General features: G+C 50.3%; 13 protein-coding genes across 13 annotated transcripts, besides 4 other annotated features; all 13 read right to left on the minus strand.

Annotated features, from left to right (window-relative positions):
• Window positions 1-25,539: part of a sequence feature (sequence corresponds to BAC RPCI93-3M17) that runs on past both edges of the window.
• On the minus strand, window positions 177-728 carry Tb927.4.5090 (hypothetical protein; the record flags this gene model as incomplete). The annotated part of the gene is made up of 1 exon (XM_839564.1): window positions 177-728. One exon carries the CDS (start codon window positions 726-728, stop codon window positions 177-179), a length of 552 nt encoding a protein of 183 aa, XP_844657.1.
• Tb927.4.5100 (hypothetical protein, conserved) lies at window positions 1,406-2,623 on the minus strand (the record flags this gene model as incomplete). Its single annotated transcript, XM_839565.1, has 1 exon — window positions 1,406-2,623. One exon carries the CDS (start codon window positions 2,621-2,623, stop codon window positions 1,406-1,408), a length of 1,218 nt encoding a protein of 405 aa, XP_844658.1.
• On the minus strand, window positions 3,257-4,456 carry Tb927.4.5110 (hypothetical protein, conserved; the record flags this gene model as incomplete). The annotated part of the gene is made up of 1 exon (XM_839566.1): window positions 3,257-4,456. The coding sequence occupies one exon, from the start codon at window positions 4,454-4,456 to the stop codon at window positions 3,257-3,259; it is 1,200 nt and encodes a 399-aa protein (XP_844659.1).
• Tb927.4.5120 (hypothetical protein, conserved) lies at window positions 5,239-9,375 on the minus strand (the record flags this gene model as incomplete). The annotated part of the gene is made up of 1 exon (XM_839567.1): window positions 5,239-9,375. One exon carries the CDS (start codon window positions 9,373-9,375, stop codon window positions 5,239-5,241), a length of 4,137 nt encoding a protein of 1,378 aa, XP_844660.1.
• Window positions 6,630-7,189: a sequence feature (CT-rich).
• Window positions 7,431-7,612: a sequence feature (CT-rich).
• On the minus strand, window positions 10,395-11,192 carry Tb927.4.5130 (hypothetical protein, conserved; the record flags this gene model as incomplete). Its single annotated transcript, XM_839568.1, has 1 exon — window positions 10,395-11,192. One exon carries the CDS (start codon window positions 11,190-11,192, stop codon window positions 10,395-10,397), a length of 798 nt encoding a protein of 265 aa, XP_844661.1.
• Window positions 11,654-11,682: a sequence feature (AT_rich).
• Tb927.4.5140 (hypothetical protein, conserved) lies at window positions 12,689-13,486 on the minus strand (the record flags this gene model as incomplete). The annotated part of the gene is made up of 1 exon (XM_839569.1): window positions 12,689-13,486. The coding sequence occupies one exon, from the start codon at window positions 13,484-13,486 to the stop codon at window positions 12,689-12,691; it is 798 nt and encodes a 265-aa protein (XP_844662.1).
• Tb927.4.5150 (hypothetical protein, conserved) lies at window positions 14,225-15,349 on the minus strand (the record flags this gene model as incomplete). The annotated part of the gene is made up of 1 exon (XM_839570.1): window positions 14,225-15,349. One exon carries the CDS (start codon window positions 15,347-15,349, stop codon window positions 14,225-14,227), a length of 1,125 nt encoding a protein of 374 aa, XP_844663.1.
• On the minus strand, window positions 16,330-17,154 carry Tb927.4.5160 (hypothetical protein, conserved; the record flags this gene model as incomplete). The annotated part of the gene is made up of 1 exon (XM_839571.1): window positions 16,330-17,154. One exon carries the CDS (start codon window positions 17,152-17,154, stop codon window positions 16,330-16,332), a length of 825 nt encoding a protein of 274 aa, XP_844664.1.
• Tb927.4.5170 (ribosomal protein L7/L12, putative) lies at window positions 17,622-18,125 on the minus strand (the record flags this gene model as incomplete). Its single annotated transcript, XM_839572.1, has 1 exon — window positions 17,622-18,125. The coding sequence occupies one exon, from the start codon at window positions 18,123-18,125 to the stop codon at window positions 17,622-17,624; it is 504 nt and encodes a 167-aa protein (XP_844665.1).
• On the minus strand, window positions 18,788-20,731 carry Tb927.4.5180 (protein kinase, putative; the record flags this gene model as incomplete). Its single annotated transcript, XM_839573.1, has 1 exon — window positions 18,788-20,731. One exon carries the CDS (start codon window positions 20,729-20,731, stop codon window positions 18,788-18,790), a length of 1,944 nt encoding a protein of 647 aa, XP_844666.1.
• Tb927.4.5190 (hypothetical protein, conserved) lies at window positions 21,128-21,577 on the minus strand (the record flags this gene model as incomplete). The annotated part of the gene is made up of 1 exon (XM_839574.1): window positions 21,128-21,577. One exon carries the CDS (start codon window positions 21,575-21,577, stop codon window positions 21,128-21,130), a length of 450 nt encoding a protein of 149 aa, XP_844667.1.
• On the minus strand, window positions 22,850-24,775 carry Tb927.4.5200 (nucleoporin (NUP54/57), putative; the record flags this gene model as incomplete). The annotated part of the gene is made up of 1 exon (XM_839575.1): window positions 22,850-24,775. The coding sequence occupies one exon, from the start codon at window positions 24,773-24,775 to the stop codon at window positions 22,850-22,852; it is 1,926 nt and encodes a 641-aa protein (XP_844668.1).
• Tb927.4.5210 (hypothetical protein, conserved) lies at window positions 25,074-25,328 on the minus strand (the record flags this gene model as incomplete). Its single annotated transcript, XM_839576.1, has 1 exon — window positions 25,074-25,328. The coding sequence occupies one exon, from the start codon at window positions 25,326-25,328 to the stop codon at window positions 25,074-25,076; it is 255 nt and encodes an 84-aa protein (XP_844669.1).

A 25,539-nucleotide genomic window follows, 5' to 3' on the forward strand; every position in this document is an offset into this window, starting at 1 on the left:
AGCAGGATTTAAGCAAAAAAAAAAGAGATAAATACGCGGGAGGGGGGAAAGTTTACGAGTTCAACATGTGAAAGGTGTTTCGTAGCAGGGGCTTCGATAATGCACATCAACCTCGTGAGTATGCACGGCCCCGTGGCACCGCTAAAGGGACTACGAGCGGTGGAGGGAAAGTGGGGTTAGCCGTAGCCGCGCCGGTGTTGAAACCAAAATAAAAAAAGGGATGACGTGGAGGTAACAGTTAAAGAAGGAGAGGATAGAGAGATCAGGGTGGGGTTGGAATAAAATGTTCCTAGTAAACTTTTGATGTTCACGGGGCACGTGGGGCTCCAGAGAGTAAGGAGAGGTGCGCACTTAAGGCACACACAAGAAAAATGCATACTGAATCCGATTGCGCGCTCCGAGGGGTTTCCTGACGCTTTTATAAGGAAGTGGAAGGTGTAAAGTGAAACCCACCAGTGCCCCATACTGCGGCTAAACGTAAGCGAGGCGAGTTGGTCTAAAAGGTTTAGTAGGAAGGTTACACGGCGATGGAAAGAAGGACGTTTACAACAAATTGAAGTTGGGTATCCAAGGATTGCTGAGCCACTTGCCCGAATGCACTGCCGTGGAGAAGCTGAAGATGAAACATGAACTAATAGGCTTGATGGGGAAAGCGCCTCGCGGGGAGGCAAAAATTGGCGGGGTTCCTTTCCGTTTGACTCCGAAGGGGAGGCCCAAAAAGAGTACATACCAAAACAGAGGGTAATTCTAAGAGGCAGGACTTGTTTAGTCCCACCAAAATCTGTGGTGAATCATCTTCCAGTTCCTGCGGCAGCTACGGTAAGGTTAACGGCGTTGAGCGTAGCAGTGTCACCCCGTCAAAAGCATTAAAAAACGGAATATATGGGACAGTGGTGACATAATTGCAACAGCAAGACATCCCCTTCATTTACGGTAACGGCATGCGCACAGTTGCTCAAATGACGCTCAACCAGCCGATTAAACTTTCCGTGGGATGCAGCTACGACAGTAACCCTGCGCATACCCTTCCTAACAAGCACCTGCTGGCGTAGAAAATATGAAAAATCATAAGAGACAGCCCGTTACGAGATGTGACCGCAGTGATCCAGCAAGCACATGGCTCTATGGTGGAGGTTTTGAATTCCGCAACAACAACAGCTAAAATCATTAAATGATAGAGGGCGCTACACCGTATAGAGCGGTGGGAAGCATGCTCAAAACCAAACCCGAAAGAAAGAAAATGTGAACAAGGTTGTCGCGGTTCGTCATCAACTTCGGGAACGGGAGCGATTGAGGTTACAATGAGCCGAGCTTTTTTTAAAAAAAAAAATCGCCCCTTACCCTTCCCGATTCCTCCACCCCCCCCCCTCCCTACACAAAGGAAAAGAAAAGAAAAAAAGTTACATCAAAACTGCTTCCCTCTATTCATCTTTATCTGCATCCGCCTGATGCTGTGGAAGAAGAGGGAATCAATAAGGCCAGTTACCGTGTAAACACCGCCGCCTACGGCGCACAGTTGCAACACCAGATGCACAATGGATGGATATGGGTGTGTACGCTTGACTGAGACGCGAATGGGAGAGAGATCGTATGATATGAACACTCCTGGTACCACAGATGGATCATGTTTGGCATTGTTGTTCTCTCCTCCCTTTGGAGTCTCCCAACTTGGGGTGAAGTGATGCGTCACAGAGTATTGGTTAGATTCTACCACGCGGCCGCCTCCAACTAATGACTCAATACGGTAAACTGTGGGCACCACCTTCACGAAATACGAGAACCGGCCAATTAGAGGCTCGGATGGATCCGTAGCGCCACGCACATTTGCCATCCCGTCCATAGGATTACTTTGTCCTGGAAACCGCTCACCAAACTCCAGGGAATGCACGATATGACTAAGATTCAACTTCTGTATAGTCTCCCCTTTAAAACTATGCAGGTGTTGACCAAAGAAATTAAACATACGACCCGGTATGAAATGAATGTTTCCCGTCACTCGCGGAACACTAAAGGAGGCGTGCAAGTTACACCCCTCTGTGGACGCACTTGCCGCCGCCATCTTAAGCCGCTCATGCACGCACTGCACAATACTGGCATCGTCTTCGTGGAACTCCCACTGGCGCTCCGCAAATGCGCGCCGCACATCATCACAAGTGTGACAACAGTCCCCTGGATTACTCTCGGCACCGTAGCAACTCGGGCACTTTCCATGCTCAGCTCCGTTCCCATCAGCTGGTTGCTTCTTCATATCCATGAGTGGTCGTGCCTCACCGAGTGGAACCAATGTATCGGGATTCACACGAACCCTGGCAGTGTCTGTCAGAACATTTTCAACGTGCTCACCAAAGGCGTCAATGGCGTCCGCCGTCATGAGATCACATGGCACCCGTGGGAACGTAATGTTTACTTTCATGTGCATGATACCGCCGATATGCGGATCGACGTACATCTCATGTTGTTCCACGGAGGAAAAGAAGTAACGCACCTCACCCACGACGAGAAAAGTGATTATGAAAATGGACGCCATGGAGAGAACACCACCAAGCGCCGTACGCTGCCGGGCATCCCGCAAGAAACGCTCGTCAAACTTCGGGAAGACATCAAGGCGGCTGAGGCCTTTCATGGTACCCCACGACTAAAACAAACGGGCGTTACACCCAGCAAATTATATCGATTTCACTACAACAGAAAAAGAAAGTGGGGTGAAAATGCTAAAGGGTGCCCGCAGGAGGTGTGAGTGTAGTGGTATTAGTGCTGGTGGAAAAATGCAATATGCAGAGTTAGACAAGTTTTGTGCGAGACTCGGTGCTTATCGATACAAGTCATAAAGTACGTGAAACGGGTTAAAGCATACCTGTGGAAGGTTACTTAGCCAAAAAAAAAAATGGAAAAAAGTGCTTGCCCTACGCGCATTCATATACACTATTTTTTCCCTTTCTATTGCTCCCATTTTCTCTTGTCTAAGTGTTTACGCAGTTGATTACCACATCAACGTTCATATATTTCTTTTGCGTCTTCTTTAATATATACGTGTGTGGTCTCGCGTTCAGGAGGACAGGGAAGCTGAGAGCACAAGCCCGCAATTACATAAAATGTCTACACAATGAACCACAGAAGTTTGTTCCTTCTGTGCGTGAGGAATAGTGAAAGGGGAGCTCACAGAATATCCCTACACACACATACATATGTATGTGCATATATTTCAGGGCGGCCTTTCCAGAAAAAAATATATATATCTAGTCTACGGTAACTCTAGTCACACGGCAGGCACCACTAGTTGCACACGCTTGGTGTCGTTTAAAGAATACCTCACGCTTTGCCCAGAAATCCCACATATGTCGTCGCGATCGCAATCCTGCTCACTTTCCTCGTCCTCAGCGCCTGCCGAGTTCCACGACCCTCGCTGTGTTAACCCTGATACCGTGTCACCAGTATGTCGGGTACTGCGGGCATAACCGTCATCGTCTCCATCGGAACCGGTGTCAAGAACAATACTCTTCTGCGCGAAGCTAACTCCACGAGACATGGAGCGCGAGGACCGCCGTGACCGTTTTATCCCCAAAAGCGGCTCGTTGTTTCGCATTTCCATTAATTGATTTTCCGTTTCCTCCGCTTGACTCGCAGCCTCCTCCCCGCGCCGTGACTCCACATCAAAAAGCGCTTCCGACTGAAGCATGCACAACCTTCGACGATTCTCCAAAGTGGCGAACCTCTCCCGCACGGCACATGTCTCCTTTTTCAGTCTCTCCTTTTCCTCCATAACTGCGTCGTAGCTTTGGTGCTGTCGCTGCAACTCCTCGAGGGAATGTTTAGCCTCTTCCACACGGCTGGCGAGATGAACGCACTGCACCTCCGCATTCTTAATCTGTGCCGTGTAGTCCACAATGGGTTCCACGTAATATTGTTGTTCTAGTACCACCATTTGCATAAGCTCCACAGCGACCTTTTGTGTTTGTTCTTCCAGTTGCTCTCTCATTCTCTCGAGCTCGATAATTTGGGGGCGAAGCTCCTCCTCCTCCCTCTTCAGCGACTTTTCTTCCTCTTCAAGTGCAGCTAGTTCGGTCATTGGGGGAGGTAACGTGTTTCTCATCAAGTTTGCGGCATACCGAAAGTAATCACTTGCCGAGGTTTCCGTTCCGGTCCCAGAGGTACGTGGGGAAGCGCTCACGTACCCATGCAGGTTTGGTGCCTGTGCTGCGGGGAATTGAGTAATGAAAGGTGCGGGATTCGTTGCGCGGGTGCTCGTTTCTAGAGAGCCAAGTCGAGGAGCAGTTGCAGCCATAACAAACTCTCCTTGTGCCGCAGCTGTTGGGGGCATTGCGTGGCTGGTTGCACTCAAGTGCTGAGGGATGCGTAATGTCGGCACATCGGGCATTGCAAGCGGCAGACCCGTGTTATACGAAGGAGCCAAACCCTCAGGCTGCCTCTGGTACAGCGGTGGCGTTGATGCGCGCATCAAACGAATTGCAGCACGGGGGAGCGAGAAAAAAAATCCGCGGAGGAAATACTGGAACAGTCCGTTAGGTGTATTAGGAATGAAACTGCTCTATTACTGTCCGTGTAAAGGCCTATCGCCCAACTCTAAATGTTTAGGGAGGAAGAAAATGCAAAGGTAGAATAGTCGAGGTGCAAGAAAAAAAATAGAACGAAGAAATGTCGCTTTCGTGTGACAACATTGGCAGACGACTTTACCACTACTGCGACGCGACTAGACTACAAACAAACGGTGCTGCAGCTCTTACGGGATTACCAAGCGGAAAATAGAAGCACGTACAAAAAATAAAGAATGGAGGCGCGTACCAATACGGGGTTTACTCTATGAAATATGGTAGTCTATGGGTAAAATTTATGGATGTAAGTGTATGATGCGTCGGCAACAACAACGGTAGTGCTCCACCCCAAGGACAAGCAAAAACAAGATACGAACGAAAGTCACCAAGAAAAGCGCACGCGTGCGGCAAAAAACAAAACGCGACACTCGTTGCTTCGGAGCACAACCTGTGATTTCTTAACCACACAAGTACTTACTTGGTTCACAGCTATTTAATTCAAAAAATGTAGCGATAACGAAAGAAAAGATCTGAAGAAGATCAAACAAAAGAAATCCCGTCAACAATGACCGCCTCGATGAGGGGCCTCAAGAGGAGCAGAGGGCAGAACAGGAGAGTTCGCAAACAAGTGCCAAGATAATGTAAAGGTGATAAAGTTGGGGCGTCCACGCAGTCCCTCAGTACACTGTCATTTCCGGAACACGAACGTCGCCAGGAGACTTTTCTTGAGAACTTCCATTACCTCGCGAATGTTGTTGGCTTTTGTGCCGTTAACTTCCTCGAGGAACCACACGGGCTTTGACTGATACGTACGCATGAAGGGGTGCAAACGGCGTGGGTCTGAGAGCCTGTACATCGGTAAGGAACCGATGGCCAGCGTTTTAACTGTCCAGTCGAACCGCAGGCCAATATCCCACGGAACATCCAAGCTTTGCCGTCGCACTACCAGTCGGTTCTCGTCAAACTTTTCGATCGCAACACTGCCGTTTGGAAAGATGAGAGCATTGGCAACCAAAGTTGCCTCCGACGGAGAGGAAACGGGTGTGACCGTGGGCAAACCGCTAACTCTACTCGTGGAAATGAGCGGCACGTCACCAACAGCTTGCGTGACAGCAGCTGCAGTCACATCACCTACCTTACAGACTGGTCTCTGGTTGCGGGCCATCACCTGCTTTCTATATCTTTCTAACTTTTTCCTTGCTCTTTCATGTCGCTGCTGTTCAGATAAAGTGCATTCCTGGTTAGACGCAATCCGCGGAGGCCCGTCACTGGCACGATTTCCTCCCAACCCCTCCTCTTCCACAACACATCCTTCTTCGTCGGAATTCTTGCGCCCAGCCCCACCCTCAGCCTTCATGCGCTCAGCCTCTTCCTCAGCCTTCATGCGCTCAGCCTCTTCTTCAGCCTTCATGCGCTTAACCTCTTCTTCAGCCTTCATGCGCTCAGCATCTTCTTCAGCCTTCATGCGCTCAGCCTCTTCCTCAGCCTTCATGCGCTCAGCCTCTTCCTCAGCCTTCATGCGCTTAACCTCTTCCTCAGCCTTCATGCGCTCAGCCTCTTCTTCAGCCTTCATGCGCTCAGCCTCTTCCTCAGCCTTCATGCGCTCAGCCTCTTCTTCAGCCTTCATGCGCTCAGCCTCTTCCTCAGCCTTCATGCGCTCAGCCTCTTCCTCAGCCTCCACGCGCTCAGCATCTTCTTCAGCCTTCATGCGCTCAGCCTCTTCTTCAGCCTTCATGCGCTCAGCCTCTTCTTCAGCCTTCATGCGCTCAGCATCTTCTTCAGCCTTCATGCGCTCAGCCTCTTCTTCAGCCTTCATGCGCTCAGCCTCTTCTTCAGCCTTCATGCGCTCAGCATCTTCTTCAGCCTTCATGCGCTCAGCATCTTCTTCAGCCTTCATGCGCTCAGCATCTTCTTCAGCCTTCATGCGCTCAGCCTCTTCCTTCTTTGTCCAAGCATCACTCTGAAGCTGGTTACGGGAAACCTTTTCTGCCATTCTGCGTGCACCTTTATTCGCTCGCTTCCGCAGAGTTTTTCGTGCTTCAGCAAGTTTTCGGGCTCTCTCAGCCTTCTTCCTGGCAGCTTCCTCCTCTGCTCTCTTCCTGGCAGCTTCCTCCTCAGCTTTCTTCCTGGCAGCTTCCTCCTCTGCTTTCTTTCTGGCAGCTTCCTCCTCTGCCTTCTTCCTGGCAGCTTCCTCCTCAGCCTTCTTCCTGGCAGCTTCCTCCTCTGCTTTCTTCCTGGCTGCTTCCTCCTCAGCCTTCTTCCTGGCAGCTTCCTCCTCTGCCTTCTTCCTGGCTGCTTCCTCCTCAGCCTTCTTCCTGGCAGCTTCCTCCTCAGCTCTCTTCCTGGCAGCTTCCTCCTCTGCTCTCTTCCTGGCTGCTTCCTCCTCTGCTTTCTTCCTGGCTGCTTCCTCCTCAGCCTTCTTCCTGGCAGCTTCCTCCTCTGCCTTCTTCCTGGCTGCTTCCTCCTCAGCCTTCTTCCTGGCAGCTTCCTCCTCAGCCTTCTTCCTGGCAGCTTCCTCCTCAGCTCTCTTCCTGGCAGCTTCCTCCTCAGCCTTCTTCCTGGCTGCTTCCTCCTCTGCTCTCTTCCTGGCTGCTTCCTCCTCAGCCTTCTTCCTGGCTGCTTCCTCCTCTGCTTTCTTCCTGGCAGCTTCCTCCTCAGCTTTCTTCCTGGCAGCTTCTTCGGCCTTCATGCGTGCCTTTCGTGCTTGAGCGCGTTTTCGCATCTTTTCAGCCTTCTTCCTGGCTGCTTCCTCCTCTGCTTTCTTCCTGGCAGCTTCCTCCTCTGCCTTCTTCCTGGCTGCTTCCTCCTCAGCTTTCTTCCTGGCAGCTTCCTCCTCTGCTCTCTTCCTGGCAACTTCCTCCTCTGCTTTCTTCCTGGCAGCTTCCTCCTCAGCCTTCTTCCTGGCTGCTTCCTCCTCAGCCTTCTTCCTGGCAGCTTCCTCCTCTGCTCTCTTCCTGGCAGCTTCCTCCTCTGCTCTCTTCCTGGCAGCTTCCTCCTCTGCCTTCTTCCTGGCAGCTTCCTCCTCTGCTCTCTTCCTGGCTGCTTCCTCCTCTGCTTTCTTCCTGGCAGCTTCTTCGGCCTTCATGCGTGCGTTTCGTGCTTGAGCGCGTTTTCGCATTTTTTCAGCTTTCTTCCTGGCAGCTTCCTCCTCTGCTTTCTTCCTGGCTGCTTCCTCCTCAGCTTTCTTCCTGGCAGCTTCCTCCTCTGCTTTCTTCCTGGCAGCTTCCTCCTCTGCTTTCTTCCTGGCAGCTTCCTCCTCAGCTTTCTTCCTGGCAGCTTCCTCCTCAGCTTTCTTCCTGGCTGCTTCCTCCTCAGCTTTCTTCCTGGCAGCTTCCTCCTCTGCTCTCTTCCTGGCTGCTTCCTCCTCAGCTTTCTTCCTGGCAGCTTCCTCCTCAGCTTTCTTCCTGGCTGCTTCCTCCTCAGCTTTCTTCCTGGCAGCTTCCTCCTCTGCTCTCTTCCTGGCAGCTTCCTCCTCTGCTTTCTTCCTGGCAGCTTCCTCCTCTGCTTTCTTCCTAGCTGCTTCTTCTGCTTTCTTCGCCGTGGTATCTTTCTCTCTCATTCGACTTCTCGCAGATAATTTCTTAGCGCGTTTCCTTTCCCCATCTGTTTTCGAGCGCTTTTGCCGAGTTTCCAACCTTTCCATCGAAGCCTTCTTCGTTGCTGTGTTAAACGCAGTTTCGTCTGTCACTATGTTCATGTTGTTTTTCTGAAATGTTTTTACATCGACAAATGCGGAGAGAATGGGTCTGCTCACGGAGCTGTTGACGCGCTTCTGTTTTAGCGCATCACCGTTGTTCCGAGCTCTTTCAACTTCACCGGGGGTTTGACACACAAAATCCTTGCTATATACGGGCCCATCCCCATAATTTAATCCCTGTGAATGCATTTCGGGGACGTTTCGGGGAAGCACGCTGGAGATGGCGAGATGTGCGGGGGTCGTCACGCTTTGTTTGGTGTGATTGATGCCGTTTTTCGTGGAAGTCAACTCCACCACTGACGGAGGGAAAGTTGTGTCGCCTTTGGGCTGCCTGGATTCAAATCCTCGTGGGGCGGCATGCGCTTGATGCCTTGACCCGTTCAAATCGTAGTGGGTCTCAACCTGTGTTCCCTTCGGCCCTTCGACACAATGAGTTGCGCCGATATTTCCCGTAGCCATTGAGAGCGCTGTACCACCCCTCCAAAGCCGCTGCCGCTCCTCCAGCGCGCTTACAGTCATCTGGACCGCAGTGGTTTGTACGGGAGCAGCCGTCATAGTGGCTGTTTCTGAAATTCTGGTGTCCACATCAGGTTTTGGAAGTTGGCACTGCGTCCCCTGGTGTTGTTTCATGCTCTTGAATGCCCCCACATCTCCCTGCGCGGTCGGCTCCGTTTTTTTCTTTGCTTCTGCAACCAACTTGCTGGCATCATCAGAAACCTCTGTTGTGGGCTTACAGTGCATCCCTAGTTGCTGATGTCCCGTTGTCTTGGTGCCAACTGTCCCCCTTTCCTTATCAGTTACAGACCGTGACTTGGGGTCAATGCCATCGCTAAACTTCGCCACTCCGGGGCGATGTGCCTCGTCAAGCGACTTCGGCGGCATCAATGCGGTTTCGAGTTTGAAAGCAGTTGAATTAACAGTCGGAGCAACTCCCGTCGACTGCACTTCTGGTGTGGCAGCGGTTGGGGGGTTGACGCCGAAGGGCGTGTTCTGATGCTCATACGTGGCCTTACGCCCCTCATGTTGGTGCTGCGCTACTGTCGGTGATAGCGAAGACTTTGGAGTCACAAGTTTCTGTGCGTGAGCAGCCGTATGGTGGTGGTGACGGCGATGGCGGCGAGCAGCCATAAATTCTTGATTCAGGGATGGGATGAAAAGTGAATGGGAAAAGAGGGATTTCAACTTCAGAAAGTGAGAAGACGCCAAGGAAAGAAGAGGCCTCAAACCAGAGAGGTTAACAAGCGTCTCTAGGCAATGCCCCAACACACAACCGCTGGACACCAGTGAATAAGGCGTTCAAAATAGACTTTAACAAACAGTTTAAACTGAAACTCATACATGCATACATTACATGCCAACTCTTGCAGCAACCGAACGAACGGAATGACCTCTTGTATTCGGTGGCAGGCGAGTAACGTAGCATTTGGTAAAAGTTCGCTACAACAAACAAATTCACTGTGTGACTGCCCCTTCTTGTTTCTTTTCAACGTTGCGCATCGGCCTTCTTGACAAATACGTTGCTCACGGGCACACTCCTTCACATATAAGAGTTGAAGGAGAATATATGAAAGGGTACTGGACAGGAAATGGACACTGACAGGCATCACTTTTTGTGTAGTTTACCGGTGTAATAATTTCCATAGAGAAACCCACAACCCACGTTGCCCAAGTCTGTGCGGCGGGAAGAAATGCAGGGGGAAAGGAAGTAATAGCATACCTGCGTAAGCTATGCGTCAACGGTGCTTACTGACGTCGATCCCTTTGGCACGCGGCGGCGGCAGCTTCAACTTCAGATCCAAAAAATATGTTTGACAAAGGACGGTTTGAGTCACTTCCCTGTTGTTATAACATGTCACAGTTCAATAACCAGCAAAAGATGTTGACTTTTTTTTTGTTGTCCCCAGTAGCCTCAGCCGATACTTTAACCTTCAAACCCGGAAGATTGGTTCACCCCGCACGCTTCAGCACCCTCGCTTATTTCATTCCCACACAGCACAACCTCCCGTTCCGCAGCTGAGCAGTGCTGAAACACAAAGAAAACAAAAGGAAATGCACATTGTACTGATTGGTCGACGAAACGCACCAAAAACAAAAAACGGATCGGCAGGGAGTTAATAACTCTTGGAAGCGCTGTTTTGAAAAAAAAATCAAAAACAATTGCATGTCGCTTTCTTCACCTTAGTTTCCTTCACAGGACGACAAATGCCCACTATCTTTGCCCTCAACTCCGCGGTCGAAACCTCGACAAACTCAATGTTGCTCTCGCGGAGAAAGTCGGCGACTGCCTTCTTCAACTTTGCACCCTCAGGTCCCGAGTGCCGACCGGCACCGGTAATAATTTGCATTTCAGCCACCTCACCCACGGAGGCCTCCCGCAGGCGTTCAACACGCGACTTCAACATATTAACTGCCTCTTCTACTCGCAGGCCATGCATGTCAAAGTAGTCCTTCCCTTTACCCTTGTTTTCGTTGTTGTGCCTTGCAATGGCATTGGCAGCCTCCTGGTTCTTCAAACGCATTTGCTCGCCCGCCTTCTTTGCCTCTTCCAGCGTTAAGCTGACCTCATGCTTCTTTCCTTCACCGCGTAACCGAGTAACCTCATCAAGTAATTCTGCACGCTTGGTTGCCCACGCTGCTGCATCCTTACGCAGTCGACTCCCCTCAGGTCCCTCATAATCGGGGTTAATGGCTGCGTTTATGATGTCACGCACACGACTCGTAGCGTCACTCAACTTCTCCTTGTTGTCAGCGGTAATGCAAACCCTGCAGCCATCGCTTATGGTAATTGTTGCTCCCGTTTCACACTGCAGACTCTTAATGGTGGACCCGCCCTCGCCAATGACGTGACCAATAAACTCCGGTGGCGCTTCTATCACCTCCTGCAGTGGATTCATTTCCCCATTTGCTCCTCCCTCGCCGCCTTCCCGGCACCCCGTGACATGCATAGTTGTAAAAAACGGTTCCAATATGATTGTTTATCCCTTCACTAAACCTACGTTTAAGGGTAGATGCATTACACCGTGGCAGAAGGTGGCAAAGAACGGAAGGTCATTCACCAACAGGCCAAAACAACTTTCGACTCACCGCCGTTGGATACAACGAAATATGACCCCCGTGCACACCCCCAATTATTTTTTCCGACGAGGAAAAGGTTCCGTGGTGAGGTGTCCCCTGTTCCCAAGTGGTTAACGATATCAGTATCGCCTCACCATTATTGCAACCAATTGGCAACGAGAAAGTTTCTTCCCGGCGCACTACACAGCAAAATTAAGCAGCCGCGCTTCCCCAATCGAATCCCAATAAACAAATATGTCACGTACTCATTCAGGCTGGTCTTTAGCCAGATGCCGGTGGATAACCAATGTTTCCACAGCTTAGTGTGCTGTTTCTGTCACCGCAACATTCCATAATTATTTATATTTGAAAATTTAAAATGAAACAGCAGATCGGCTTACAGTCGCATCTGCAATCGATTGAAATTCAACTAAAAGATCACACCACAAGTTACCAACGACGTACAGTTGTGAAAGGGAGATGAGACAAAAAAAAAAGGACACATTCCATCGGCGAGGGGGAAGCGAGTTGCGGCATGCACGAAAAGCTCGAACCTTCGCCTCAGCCAAGAGGTTGTCAACATGATCATACGCACATACTCACGCACATGCACAATTCCATAACTTCGTATAAAATCTCAGTAAGCAAACGCAACCGTCAACGGTAATAGCTGCGGCTCCTATAGGCATGGAGGAAAAACAAGCGCTGCGTGCCTTCCGAAGATGAAACCGACAGCCTTGCATTCAAGTGGTTACGAGCGACCCGCGTTCAAGTATGAAAAGATTCAGGGTAAAACAAAAGAAAGAAAAGGGAAAATCCAAAGAGTTGGCGAAGTAAAGCACACAGACCCAAGGCGATCTGTCACGGGTAAAATGATGGTGACTCATTTGAATGTGGAAATTGGTCAACTGTGCACACCCACAGGTATCAATAGCCCTCAAAGAACCCGTGCAGTAGCGTTGCACGGCAAAGTAGGAGGAGAAAAGCAAAATAAAAAAGGTGAAAGTACGTGTGAGAATAAAAACAGAACCCAAAGGAACGCTGACGGTGGAAGTACGGAAAGAAGAAACTGCGCATGCCGTCGTACAGTTATAGTACACAGGCGCGCACAGACAGAGGAGGGGGAAAAGAAAAAGTCGCGATCCAAACCATCCATCAAACCCTTCTTTCCGTTCTTGGTGACGAGTTTTCGCCGTTTTGCTATGGACCCAACCCGCATCTACAGAGGAGATCGGAATTGGTACGTGAGCAGAAAAGATTTGGTGTTTCTTCATTTCGCTTAATAGAACAAATACAGTGCAAGCAACCAGACGCTTACGCACCTGCAATCCGCTCCACTATCAATCACATATACACTCCCTTCCATTCGGCCCAAATGTACAGGTGCTTACGCACGGCAATAATAATGTACATTCTTTCCTACCAACACGTGTTCATCATCCTCTGAAGCTCCATCAGGACTACTAAACCAGAGTCGTGAGTGGGTACTGTTGTCATCCGTTTCATAATACAAGCTATTCTCTACCATCGCGCCGTCATCACCACGATACAAATTTCCCTCAGCGAAGATAAGCAGCGACACAAGTAGACGCGCTCGTTTGTTGTAAAGGAAGTAATGCTGTGAGAAAAGCGCCCGTGACGCCATGGGATCACAACTGGGCGAGGCAAAGCGGAAGTACTCACATCCCTGACTTGCATCAGATGCGTGCTCCGTTACGCGGACCCAAAACTGTCCTACAGCCGGACCGCACGATGAGGGAAATGAGCGCAGTGTGTTGTTGACCTCCGCCCGCACATGGGCCTCATCACATGGCACAAAATCCTCCTCCGTCAGAACAGAGAAGTCATAACCGTCCTCACCATAAATGCTGTTTAGCGCGGCCACGAGAAACACCAACCGATCGTCGATGTCACTTGGCTCGACGGGCTCCGTAGGCACTACATGCGCACTGTCATCTGATAAATTCAGCAGCGGCGGAACCGGGGCATTTGCACTGCACAGTGGTCTAAGCGGTGGAGTTGTTTTGTTCGCGTATTCTGCGATACTGGCGGCGAGCAGCTTCTTCTTGCGGGTACAACGACATGTGAAAGCCTCCAGTCGCACCGTCATGAGACATCCTTGTGCCTCCACACCCTGAAGCAAAGAATTCAAAAACTCAAAACTCTCGAGGGGAACGAACTCCATCAGAACGTCCACGAAATGTAAACCAACTCGATAACGGTTTTCTGATTTTTTTTTAAAAACTATTGGATACGATTTGGAAATAAAGAAAACGCACTAGCACGCGGAAAAAACTTGCACTGATTTAAACAAGTGCACACAAGTGAATCGGAAACGCAAACACCTGGACGTGCAGCCAAAGAGATGTGCCGCCCCGCCACTGGCTGATTTCCACAAGCAATCCTTTTGGATGCAATATTAAAATACGCTCAAAAGCCAGCTTTTGGCCCCTTTTCGTGTTGGTGTCTCAGAGCTCTACCAAAATATGTGGGTATATATACCTAAAAGCAGTGTAAATGCTTCTATTCCTGTGTCACGGTGAGCACAGTTATTTGATCTTGTATGACTAAGCGGACGGGATGCCGTCTAGGGGAAGGTTTCTACATATATACACGAGCCAGATGGAAGGGAAAGATGGAATGAAGAAGAAGTGGAATTGCACACAACGAGTTGGAATAAATCACCTCTGTTCGCATAAATTAGGTTACCCGATGAGAAGAAAAATAGATGTATGGAAATATGACAAGAAGGTACGTGATGCATGTAACAGGTACGAATGCTTTTCCGCCCCCCGTCCATAAACGCGCGAAGCACGATGTCACGTCTTTGTTTCGTTTCGTCGGTTGTTGTCCCCCTTCTCTATCAGTATTCTATGAGTTGCATAACAGTACATTTATGTTACCCCTTTCGGAAGCAGCCGCCTCATTTCTTTTTTACTTTCTTTAGTTTCGCTGCTACAGGGCGTGGGGAGGTTTTTCCTTTCTTCGCTACAACCGGTGCCTTCCCCTTAGCGGTCTTTTTAACTTGTCCCTTTAGCGGCCGTTCACGCGCGGCGCGACCAGCGGCCCCTTTAGGCTCCTTCTTCGCAACCGGTTCAAATTTCAGGACCTCTACAATCTTATCCTCCTTCTTTGATGCTGCAGCTTTGGGCTCTGTTTTGTTCGCTCCTTGCCGTCTTGCCACCGGCTTCTTGGCTACCGAACTAGCCCTACTTTTACTGACTACAGGTGAACTACGCGTTTTAGCGGAAACCGCCTTTCGCATTTCGTCCCGCACCATCTCCGCTGTCCATTCTTTCGTCTGCTCGCACAACTTCTCAAAGTAGCTACAGCCGTTACTCATCTTTTTCTTTAACTCTTTTCGTGTCTGCTCGTTACGCCGTGCCGCGATCTCGTAAGGCTTCCGCTGGAGGGTCGTCAGCACACGCCAGTTACGTTTGCAAGTTGACAAAAAGATAGCGTCCTCCTCCCAACCACTAGTACTGGTTCCATTCTGACGTGTGTAAAATTCTTTCGCAAACACATCGAGGGCCTTATTTGGTAGTTGTGGAGGTGGAATGGAAGCTAACAGAAGCCACGGCCGTTCAATACACTCGAAGAGGTCGCGAATACGACGGTTTTGACTACCTTCCGCGTTCTTACGCTGATCCAACACCGCCGGAACCCTTCGCTTTAACGCGGCGATCTTCGAGTCAATGTGACTCAAGAGAAATTTATAGTTGTCATCCGATGCGTCACCGCTCGCTTTGCCCTCCTCCCTCTCTGAAGGCGGTAAAGCGCTACGACGTGATGAAGTGGATGATGCACCAGAACCGTTAGGGGAACTGATTCTGTCTATGATGGAGCGGGGTTCACCCCCTATGAAGCCATTACGACGCGGCAGGACATCGCCTCTCATAAAGCTAGTCGAGGCGCCGCCGCCTATGCTGCTAGTTGCGTTGCTGGTGCTTCCCGAACCTATGTGGGGCCGTGCTTTCGCCATCACAGCCCGCCGTATGCTCGTGGGCCCATCCTTCTCAAATAGAAACAACAACGTCTTCCGAAACATGGGGGATATGGCGACTCACACCCCCTCCGTTCCTGATCCTCTTAGGCCCTTTGAAGGGGAGGGGAATTCGTTCTCACGTTTGAACTTCTGATGCGATGATGGTGGCGCCGCGACCACCGGCAGTATTACCGATATTTATTCTTTTTTTTTTTACGCACCGAGATATGACGACTCGACGCAAGTGCAGCAGGGAGCTGCAAAGTGAAGAACGCGCCCGTCGGCCTACCTGAGAATGAGCTTGACGGGCTGTTTGATTACCAGCCGTAGGGTGTGGAGAAAGACAATGGAAGAAAATAATAAGTGTGAAGAGAGTTACATCTAGGAAGGGTTAAAGAAAATGGACATCATACATTTGTTTTTATTACGAACAGTATTATACCCACTCCACTCCAGTCTTTGTTCTTTCCCTCACTTCGCTGGATTCACAATCACAACTGTGAAACGACAGCGGCGTCATCAGGGAATGAGAAGGCCATAAAATGTAAGCGTAAAAAGACGCACAAAAACACAAACACGAGCAAACAATGCCCTCTTCACACCCAGAGTAAAGGGCTTTGCTTTTGTCGTGCGGTAGTCTGCGCCAAAGCCAAGTCTTTTTGTTGACTCTTACCTTTCTTCTCCCCATCATTCTTCCATTGTCAGGCATATGAAGCATCACTCCCATGTTTGTCCTTATCCCCTCTCCAACCCTCAAAAAATCGGATGGCACACCAATTAAACAGTAGAGTTGTGGTAGGGAAGGGAAACCGTGCATATACTGTGCACGTGGGGGGATGATGTCGGAATGTTTTCGTGGCACACACACACACACACAGGTGCGCGCAACTTATTCGCATTCATACTTCCGCATTCCTTGTTCCTTACCCGTAACTGTAAGCATGTTAGCAGCCAACCCTTGCTCCCGTTTCCTGTTTACTCTTGTACCGCTGGCGCTTCTTTTTCTCTTCCTTTCCCCGCTGCATGTCCGCAAGTCCTTTGATTTAGGCAAGTGCATCATACCCATGTCTGTCAGATGTGCCAAGTGCCCTGGCTGCTTCAGCAGTTCCCGGCGCAAACACACGATCAACATCAATTTCTCCACGAACCAACTGTGTTTCCAGTTGTAGCGCCTCTATGCGCTTTTCAATGCGCATCACACGGTGCGCTAAGTAAAACCCAACAGCAAGTAAACAAATGGTCACCACCCACGAACCAGCACCAAGAAACGCCGCAACAGCCGTCAGACACATGAAATCGAGACGAAACCACATGAGCTCCAGCCACTGCTTGCGACTGACTTCACTGTAGGAGGAGCAATGCCACACCCGCCCGGTGTATACGGAGACGGAGGCAACACCTGAGAAGGCTCCAATGTACTGTACGAAATAAGGGAAGTTGAAGCGGCACCAGCCAAATGCATTTGGAAAAAGCGCCTGGCAAACAGTAGCGAAAGGGCCAACCAAACCACATATAATCACCACAACGTGCACCACATTTTCTGAACGACGAGGTGAGGCCGCTATCGACAGGCAGCCGACGTCTACTGTAGTCGGCGGCGCAGGGTCGATTTCTGGAGTCACTGACGAACCTTTTCCTTCATCCATGCGAAAGCGCCGCCGTTGGTATTCTAACATTTCCACTGCTGTCTGTTGCAGTGAGCTCACAACGAGCACGGGATCCAAATCGGGTGACTCTTCTGGGGAGCACTCATCCAACTCGAGATGGTCTTGCTTGAGTACGTTGAGGAGCCGCGCAAAGAAAAAATCCACCGCATAGAACACTATGAGCACAACAGTTGACAGTAGAAAGGCGAACGAAAGTTCCATATGTCGTATCTTTTGTTATGCAGTCTGTGGCGAAAGCCCTCCGTCCGTTTATGTGTGTGCACAGGATTGCACTAACTGCCTCTCCACCTTTCGTGTGGTGTGACAGCTTTGTGCTTGTATCTGTGCACCCTACAGCCAAGACTGAGAGTACTGGTGCTGCTTTCCTTTGTATTTTTTTCTTTGAAAATCCTCAATTCGCTTTCCTGCACTTACACTTCGTAGCAACGTCCGACCGCCTAGTCTTCCGTTGTGACAACACAAACCCCCACCTACTACCAAGGGCAAAAGTAACAGGTTAGAAGGAAAGGGAAAACATTACCAAAAAGCGTACGAAAGGGGGGGTGCCTTAAACAATGGGCAGTCCCCCATCATAACTATAACCAGGTCATGCTTGGTTGCACTCAAAGTCCGTTTCGTTACCGTCCTCCTGGCACTCAAAGCTTCATACGTTGCTCCCCCCTTTCTATTCACAACAGTTCAACTTCGGCACCGTGGCCTTCCAGCAACACCTTCAGTTTTTCGGCATCTCCCCGGGGTAAAGCCGTGGCTACCATCCCTGGACACCGCTCGACAGCCGCCTTTGCCTCCTGTAAAGCCAAACCTGTTACCGCCCGCAGCTCCTTAATAAGTTTTACCTTGCTTCCTGCGGGGTATCCCTTTAGGCTAACATCCACAGTGGCTTTCTCTACGACTTTCTTTACAACCGTGGCATCGGCAGTGGAACCATTACCGGCAGAACCATCAGCAGCGTCAGGAACTGTTGGAGTAGCCCCAACGACCCGTCCGCCTCCGCACGTGCCGGGTGCCAATCCCTGAAGCATCATTTCTTCACACGACACGGGAGCGGTGCCGGGTGGCCACGGCATGCTGTTGGATACTAGGTCATGAAATTTGCGCATTGTTTGCAAGTCCATGTTGACGTAAGCATCAGCTATAGCTTCAACAGTTTCAGCACTCTCCCGAAGCGGCATCAACGCCGTACCCCGAGGGGTAACACCACTGGGAACACCAATGCTAAATGAGCGACACACGCACGGGATTCCGTTGGTGACGCGCAAATTACCCGAAACTCCCCTCATTGGAAACAAGATGGAGTGAAATCGCCGCATCCGACAGTCAGCTAAGCCTTCATACAGTGGTGCAGGTCACATGAGTGGGAGTAGAATTTGAAAACGACACAGCATCCCTTCCAGAAAAGGTAGGACACAAAAAATACTTGGAGGAAGTGAAATAACATAAAATAATTTTTTAAATTCTAGGCATCAGCGAACTTTACACCCCCACGTGCGTACTGAACTTGTGGACAGTGAAAATGGAGGGTAGCAAACGGCTAAGCACCAATAGCCGTGAGCATACCACTAGCCACTCAAAAACAAACAATGTGTAAGGACGACGCCCCTTCAAAGTACCCCAAAGATGTGCAGTTGCCAAGGTGAAGGCCGGAAATGCATGGCACGGAAGGAGAACGGAGGCGCTCGTCCTGTTAATCACTATATATTTTCTAACCTTCCCATCCGGATGCTGTTAGAACGTTTACCTTCGTTTTTGGTTCTTCCTCACCCACCACTGTTGGCCTCTCCAACTCGTCCTTTGCCGTTTCTCGCGGGTGAAATTCACGTGATGCCCACGCCGCTCAGGAGAGATTGCTCAACTTCTCCTCAACGGAACTTGTCAGTGGCATCCCGTGGGCCATTACCGGTGCTGTCGCTGCAGAGTGCTGCGCTCCTGCGGGAAGCGCTCGATCTGCACGTGCTGACCGCCGCGTATTGCGCTGCAGGTACGGGTCCTGACTGAGTTGCATCACGTCGTAGCGGTCCGCAGGGTGGTATTCGAGGCACTTTTGTATTAAATCTTTTGCCTCCTGCGAGACACGCGGGGTGTCGGGAAACGTTAAGGTGTGTGCAGAAGAAACAATGAGTTTGTTTTGCCATATTTGTTGCTGTGACTCGCCCTCGGCGAATGGACGGCGACCAAATAGCATCTGATAGAATATAACACCGCACGACCACACGTCAACTTTGTTACTGATCCGAGGAGTTGCTGTGGTATCGAAGCATTCGGGCGGAAGATACCAATATGTTCCCGCCCCCTGTGACGTCAGTTCTATGGTTGGATTGTCGTTTGTCCCGTCTCGCTTCGGGATGAGCTTACTGAGACCAAAGTCCGTTATTTTGATTAGCAAACTGCTTTGGTTACTAGAATGGAAAAGGATATTCGCTGGCTTAAGATCGTAGTGGATGACCGGCTGATCCTGTGCTGCGAAATAGCGCAACGCACTGACTACTTGCATAATGATTAACCGCGCCTCCACCTCACGGAGGGTGCCACAACGCTTCAGATGCGTGTCAAGATCGGTCCCCGCGCTAAATTCCATGACCGATACGAACGTTGCCGTGCCGTGGTCGAAGGCATCGAAGAGCCGTGTAAGGTGCGGGTGTTCCAGCATTCGCATAATTTTTAGCTCACGAACCGCACGGTCCCGGTAGTGTTGTCGCACCTGTTGTGACCATTCCCTCTGTACGCGATGGACTTTGCACGCAACGTACCGCGCCTCCTGCAAGTCAAAGGCTTTCCACACCTCAGAGAAGCCTCCTTTGCCGAGCAGATGCATCATTACATATCGACCATTGTGACCGAGAGCTGGCACAGCCACGAAGGCAGAGGCATCTTCGTCATTTACGCGACGGATCTCCTTAAGAAACACTTTTTTCTCGTGATTTAAGTCTTGTTGCTGCTGTTTTAGCGACTGGATGGCGCTACCCAAGGCTGCAAACTCTGCGGTGTACAGCAGAGCTGCCTCCTGCGCCTCCATCAGTGCCGCTTGAACTTCCGGTGCCATCGAGTCCTCGTCGTTGCTCCTCAGTATCTGCCGCGCCCGCCTTTCAGCCGTTTTTTTGAGCTCCTCCACTTCATCACGGCGTACACTAAGCTCCTCAAGCTGCATGGTGAGCTGCCTCATCTTGTTGCCCTCGACCCACACTTCGCGCCCGTTACTATGCCACACTGCTATCTGTCCAAGCTCAAAATGCTTCAAATGTAAGGCACGTCTGGCATCGCATCTCCCTTGACGGGCCGCTCGCAACATTTCCTGACGAAGAACAACCTGGTAGCGGTTATTACGGTCCATTACCTCCTGTAGTTGTGCCTGCGTGTTGATAAGAGTTGTCTCCCTTTCGGACATCCGCGTCTCCACGGCTGCCAGTTTCTCGCGAAGCTCATCGATCTGCGCGTCTCTGTCAGCGAGCTCTTTGCGGAATACCGCAGTGTCGTTCACCAATCCATATGAAGGTAGCGTCGCCTGCTTTAATTTACGTTCAGACGGGTGAGTGCCTCCGGGACTGTTTCCGCTGTTGCCACCGCTGATGCTAACAGCAGTTGGACCACTCACATATTCGTACATGCACGCGCTGTCACCTGGGATCTCAGGAGATAACCTCGATGCTGAGTTGGATCTCGCACCTTTCGACTCCCAGTACGACTCACTCAGTCGCTGCTCTTCGACTGACTCCGCGGCTTCGGCACCCGGAGGCGCCTCGCGTGACCGCTTGCGTTGGGGGTTAACCTCAATGTTTTTCATGTTTGTTGATCGGTCGTCACACACCTGTGTGTTATGACGTAAAGGAAAAGCTACGAAGAATCAGAAGAGTAGTGCAGAACCACGAATACAGCACAAAAATAAATGCAGATGGGGTTGTAACAGAGGTAAAGCAGTTTACCCTGGTTACATCAGCTACAGATTTAGTTGTCGATGATATATGTATTTTTGCACAAGTGTAAACTATGGGAAAAGGTATGTTCGGTGGAAAAAAAAATAAGTCGTATTATAGTAAAACGATAAAAAACCTTCTGTGCAATTGACTAACAGACCTATATACTCCGTCAGAGCGTTTGCCTATCCTGTGGATAGAAAGGTCCTTCTCCTATCTGGAGACGGGGGATAAGGGAAATCATAAATCATGTCGTGGTCGTTTAATTACTTTAGCACACGCTCCACCACCCAGCTCCCCTCATCGTAAAATAATACAAGGATGAACGGGTCCACCAGTGGTAAAACGTTACTCTGCACACACACCATACAGTTCTGCAGAACCAACAGTTTCTCTACCGGGGAATAAAAGGAGTAATTCCCCTTGCAGGAACACAATACCCAGTCTGTCATCTCCCGCACTGCTATCTCTTCCATACATGGGATAGGTTCCGTGAACTCTAGAGTAACCTTGAAGACACATTCATTGTTGAAGTTCACCCGATCCATCGTCCGGCCCCGCACCAATTGAGGGTCGTCGATAAACGCTAAAGAGTCGACTGGAACAAGGCGCCGTTCCCCATCTTTGGTATGGATAAGCATGTTTAGGTGCCCGCGCTTTATGAAGGCAAGATCCGGTGAAGTCTCCACTCCGCGTCCGCTATGTCTTTTTGTCATAGCTCGTTGCTTATTATATATTTTGCCTCTACCTTTCTTTCTTATGCGTATCTGATGCGCCACCCAACAGCTGCTGACTCCCTCCTCCGGTGCTAAGAGAAAATAAAATTTGTCTGAAGCAAAAGATATACTTTCTCTCTCCGGGACACCTCCCCCAGACTCAGCAGGAAAAAAAAGTGACCCGGTACAAGTAGCAAACAAACTTAACAAAGTGTCGAGGCCCGAAATCAAGTGAAAAACGAAGTATCAGGGAACGGAAGTAATGCATGAACAATCATATTAGCAACAGTGAAAGTACCACCTGGATAGCACACGGATAGCAAGCAATGAGGTTCAGTTCCAACTGATGTTGTCATACTTGAAGGGCAGCATGATATTCATCTTTGGCAGACCCATGCATATGCTCTTGCCTCCATTGACCCGGGCACGTTCGCGAAAGACAAATTTTTATACCGGATGAGGGCAAGAGGTTTGGCCCTTTCCCCAGCAGAAGGAACGCAAACCCAAATATCCGCTGGTGTTGCACTTCCTACAACCCAGCATCAATGGACACAGAAACGGCCCTGATGTTTGTTGTTGGAGCGCACCGCTCTACATCCCGTTGTCCAATGGACGTAAAAGGGGCTATGACTCTGAAACCGAAAATTACACGTAGAGGAACTCGTTCTTGTGAAGGTGCATCCTCTGAACTAAACATCTGGTGATCACTACAAAGTGGTGACAATAACCACACACACGCACACCACAATTGCCTCAAGGAAATCTACACGTGTTCCCTTCGTCTTCGCTATTAGTAGTAATCAATACACCCCGAAGTTGCAGGAGTTTCATGTAGAGTGTGATAATTGCTTTTGACGAACTCCCACGGCACGCGTTCACTGTTGCTTCTACAGCCAACGCTTCGCACGAGACCTCATGGCGTTCCTGATCAAAACCGAACATTTATGGTGACAGCAGCACACCGCCTCCACGTTGCAGAAGGAAGTCACCAGAAACCGTGCATCCAAGAACTTGAAGTTTCACAAGGTGGGAGGCATATCTGTGTTTAGTTCTTCAAAAAATACGTAAGAGAAAGGGACAAACAAGAAGAGCCAATTGTGGGAAATAGTGCTACAACAGTTTAGACCATTTGGAAACTGAGGCACCAACAGAACCACCCTAGAACAGATGAGAAGGGGGCAATATGGATATTAATGCGCACCACCACACACAAAAAAGGGGAGGATGCCTTCACACGCATGCCACCGTATTCGCCTTCTCTATCACCACCTCTCAGGAGGAAGCGACGCGTTGGTAGATGGCCCGCATATCTGCTGCATCACGTTCCAACAATTCGCTTAGACCCTCCACACACTGTTGTATGCGCTCTGCAAATCGCGCCCAGTCCCTCAACAGGGCCTGATCTACACGGTTATTCCGCAGGGTACCAACACCTTCTGAAGGTGTGCAAATGGCGCCCTCTGATCCACCCACCGAATTCCTGCGAAGGAAAGATGTGATAGTTGAAGACTCCGCGTCCAGGAACGGCTGCAATTCTGTCAACGCCGTCTTGTACATACCTGGTGCCGAGAGTTGGGCACTAAGGGTACTAGCTATGCCGCCCATGCGACTTTCTTCTGCAAGTGGCAGACCCAACTGTCGCAGAGTCTCTACCTTCATTAACAACGAGTACCAACGGCGCTGAAGCATTGCTTGCTCCTGCTGCAGTTCACGATACTGCGCTGCATTAGCTTCATCAAGTTCACGGAAGTGGTCAGCTTTCGTTGCAAGCGAATCCACATGCCTTGACATCGCTTCCAGTATCTCTTTCTGCTTCTCTACGCGGTTCTTCAGCTCCTGCATGAAGTGCACTCTCGTTGGGTACAAGTGGACGGGATCGGGGTTACGCTGTTGAGCCCGTAGGAGGTCCTCTTCCTTACATTCGCCACCAGCCGCCGCATAAATAAGCCGTTCCCGCTCAACCGCCATGATGGATTGCCCAGGTGCACAGACATTGTAAAGAAAGGACCGAAAGCGGCAATTAGGATGCATGGCATTGTAAGCATGATCAATTTCCAACAGGTAGCGACCCACGGCACTTTGGCAATTGATAACCTGTTGTTGAGAGGCGCCTACCGCATTGGGGCGGGACTCAGCACCAGCCGCTGTTGAACCAAAAAATGAAACACTTGCGGTTCCAAACCCACCTGCAGTGTTCGGACCAGCTCCGAACCCCCCAGATCCCAAACCACCGGCGGTGTTGAACCCACTACCAAATCCTCCAGTTGTGGCGGTATTGGCTCCTGCACCAAATCCTCCAGTTGTGACAGTGTTGGCTCCTGCACCAAATCCTCCAGTTGTGGCGGTGTTGGCTCCTGCACCAAATCCTCCAGTTGTGGCGGTATTGGCTCCTGCACCAAATCCTCCAGTTGTGGCGGTGTTGGCTCCTGCACCAAATCCTCCAGTTGTGGCGGTATTGGCTCCTGCACCAAATCCTCCAGTTGTGACAGTGTTGGCTCCTGCACCAAATCCTCCAGTTGTGGCGGTGTTGGCTCCTGCACCAAATCCTCCAGTTGTGACAGTGTTGGCTCCTGCACCAAATCCTCCAGTTGTGGCGGTATTGGCTCCTGCACCAAATCCTCCAGTTGTGGCGGTGTTGGCTCCTGCACCAAATCCTCCAGTTGTGACAGTGTTGGCTCCTGCACCAAATCCTCCAGTTGTGGCGGTGTTGGCTCCTGCACCAAATCCTCCAGTTGTGGCGGTGTTGGCTCCTGCACCAAATCCTCCAGTTGTGGCGGTATTGGCTCCTGCACCAAATCCTCCAGTTGTGGCGGTGTTGGCTCCTGCACCAAATCCTCCAGTTGTGGCGGTGTTGGCTCCTGCACCAAATCCTCCAGTTGTGGCGGTATTGGCTCCTGCACCAAATCCTCCAGTTGTGACAGTGTTGGCTCCTGCACCAAATCCTCCAGTTGTGGCGGTGTTGGCTCCTGCACCAAATCCTCCAGTTGTGACAGTGTTGGCTCCTGCACCAAATCCTCCAGTTGTGGCGGTATTGGCTCCTGCACCAAATCCTCCAGTTGTGGCGGTGTTGGCTCCTGCACCAAATCCTCCAGTTGTGGCGGTGTTGAATCCACTACCGAACCCTCCTGCCGTTGAGCAGGCCGGAGCGCCAAAACCACCAGGCGCACCACGACCAAAGCCTGATCCCAGCACACTCATAGACTTTCCTTTCCTTTTTTCCTTAACTTTAAACCATACAAATAACAATAGAGAAAGAGTTCTTCACAGCGATAATAGCAATACCCATTTGATCCGTCGCATGATCTAGTATTCTAGGGAAAACACAAGTTTCTGCCACCTCACAACTTTCATGCCAACTGAGAACAGCAAAATTCACAAATTTCGAACATAGGTAACATCGCAGTCGTCGCTTTCCTCCCGCCGTCTTTTTATCAGCTCTTGTATCCAGGAGTCGGGCTGTCATACGACACTAAAGTGGCCTTTCCTTGCTTCGCGCTCACTCTTCCTTTTTCAGAAGCTGCGCTCTACGCGCCGGTGGCTGGCGGTCAATGGCATATTCCTGTATGGCCGCGAGGGGATCCTCAGGCTTGTGAATGAGCAGGTGTTGCAGTATGTCGTGTAGGACCAATGTTATCTCGGGATGTCTAGAGATGTACTGCTTGTTGTTGGTGTTAAGTTGTTGTGCGTGCTTCTCAATCCGCACGCGGCTCTCGTAGTCGAAAAATTCCTTCTTGCGAACAGAGTCACTCATTTTCTCTCTATTTTGGTACCGAACACGAAGTGGGTATACGAGCACCGCTAACAGCACACGGAAGAGTCCAGAAAAAGGAAGGACTCGGGTCTACTTTTTGGAGCCGCTTTGAAAAATTTCTTCCGCAAAGAAAGGATAAGGGTTGATTTGTCCGAAATATCAGTGGTTTAGAAACTGGGGGAGGGGTCGCTAAGGCAGGAGTGGGAGTGGG

This window comes from Trypanosoma brucei, chromosome 4 (assembly GCF_000002445.2).
Source record: "Trypanosoma brucei brucei TREU927 chromosome 4, complete sequence".
Taxonomy (NCBI): Eukaryota; Euglenozoa; class Kinetoplastea; order Trypanosomatida; family Trypanosomatidae; genus Trypanosoma; species Trypanosoma brucei.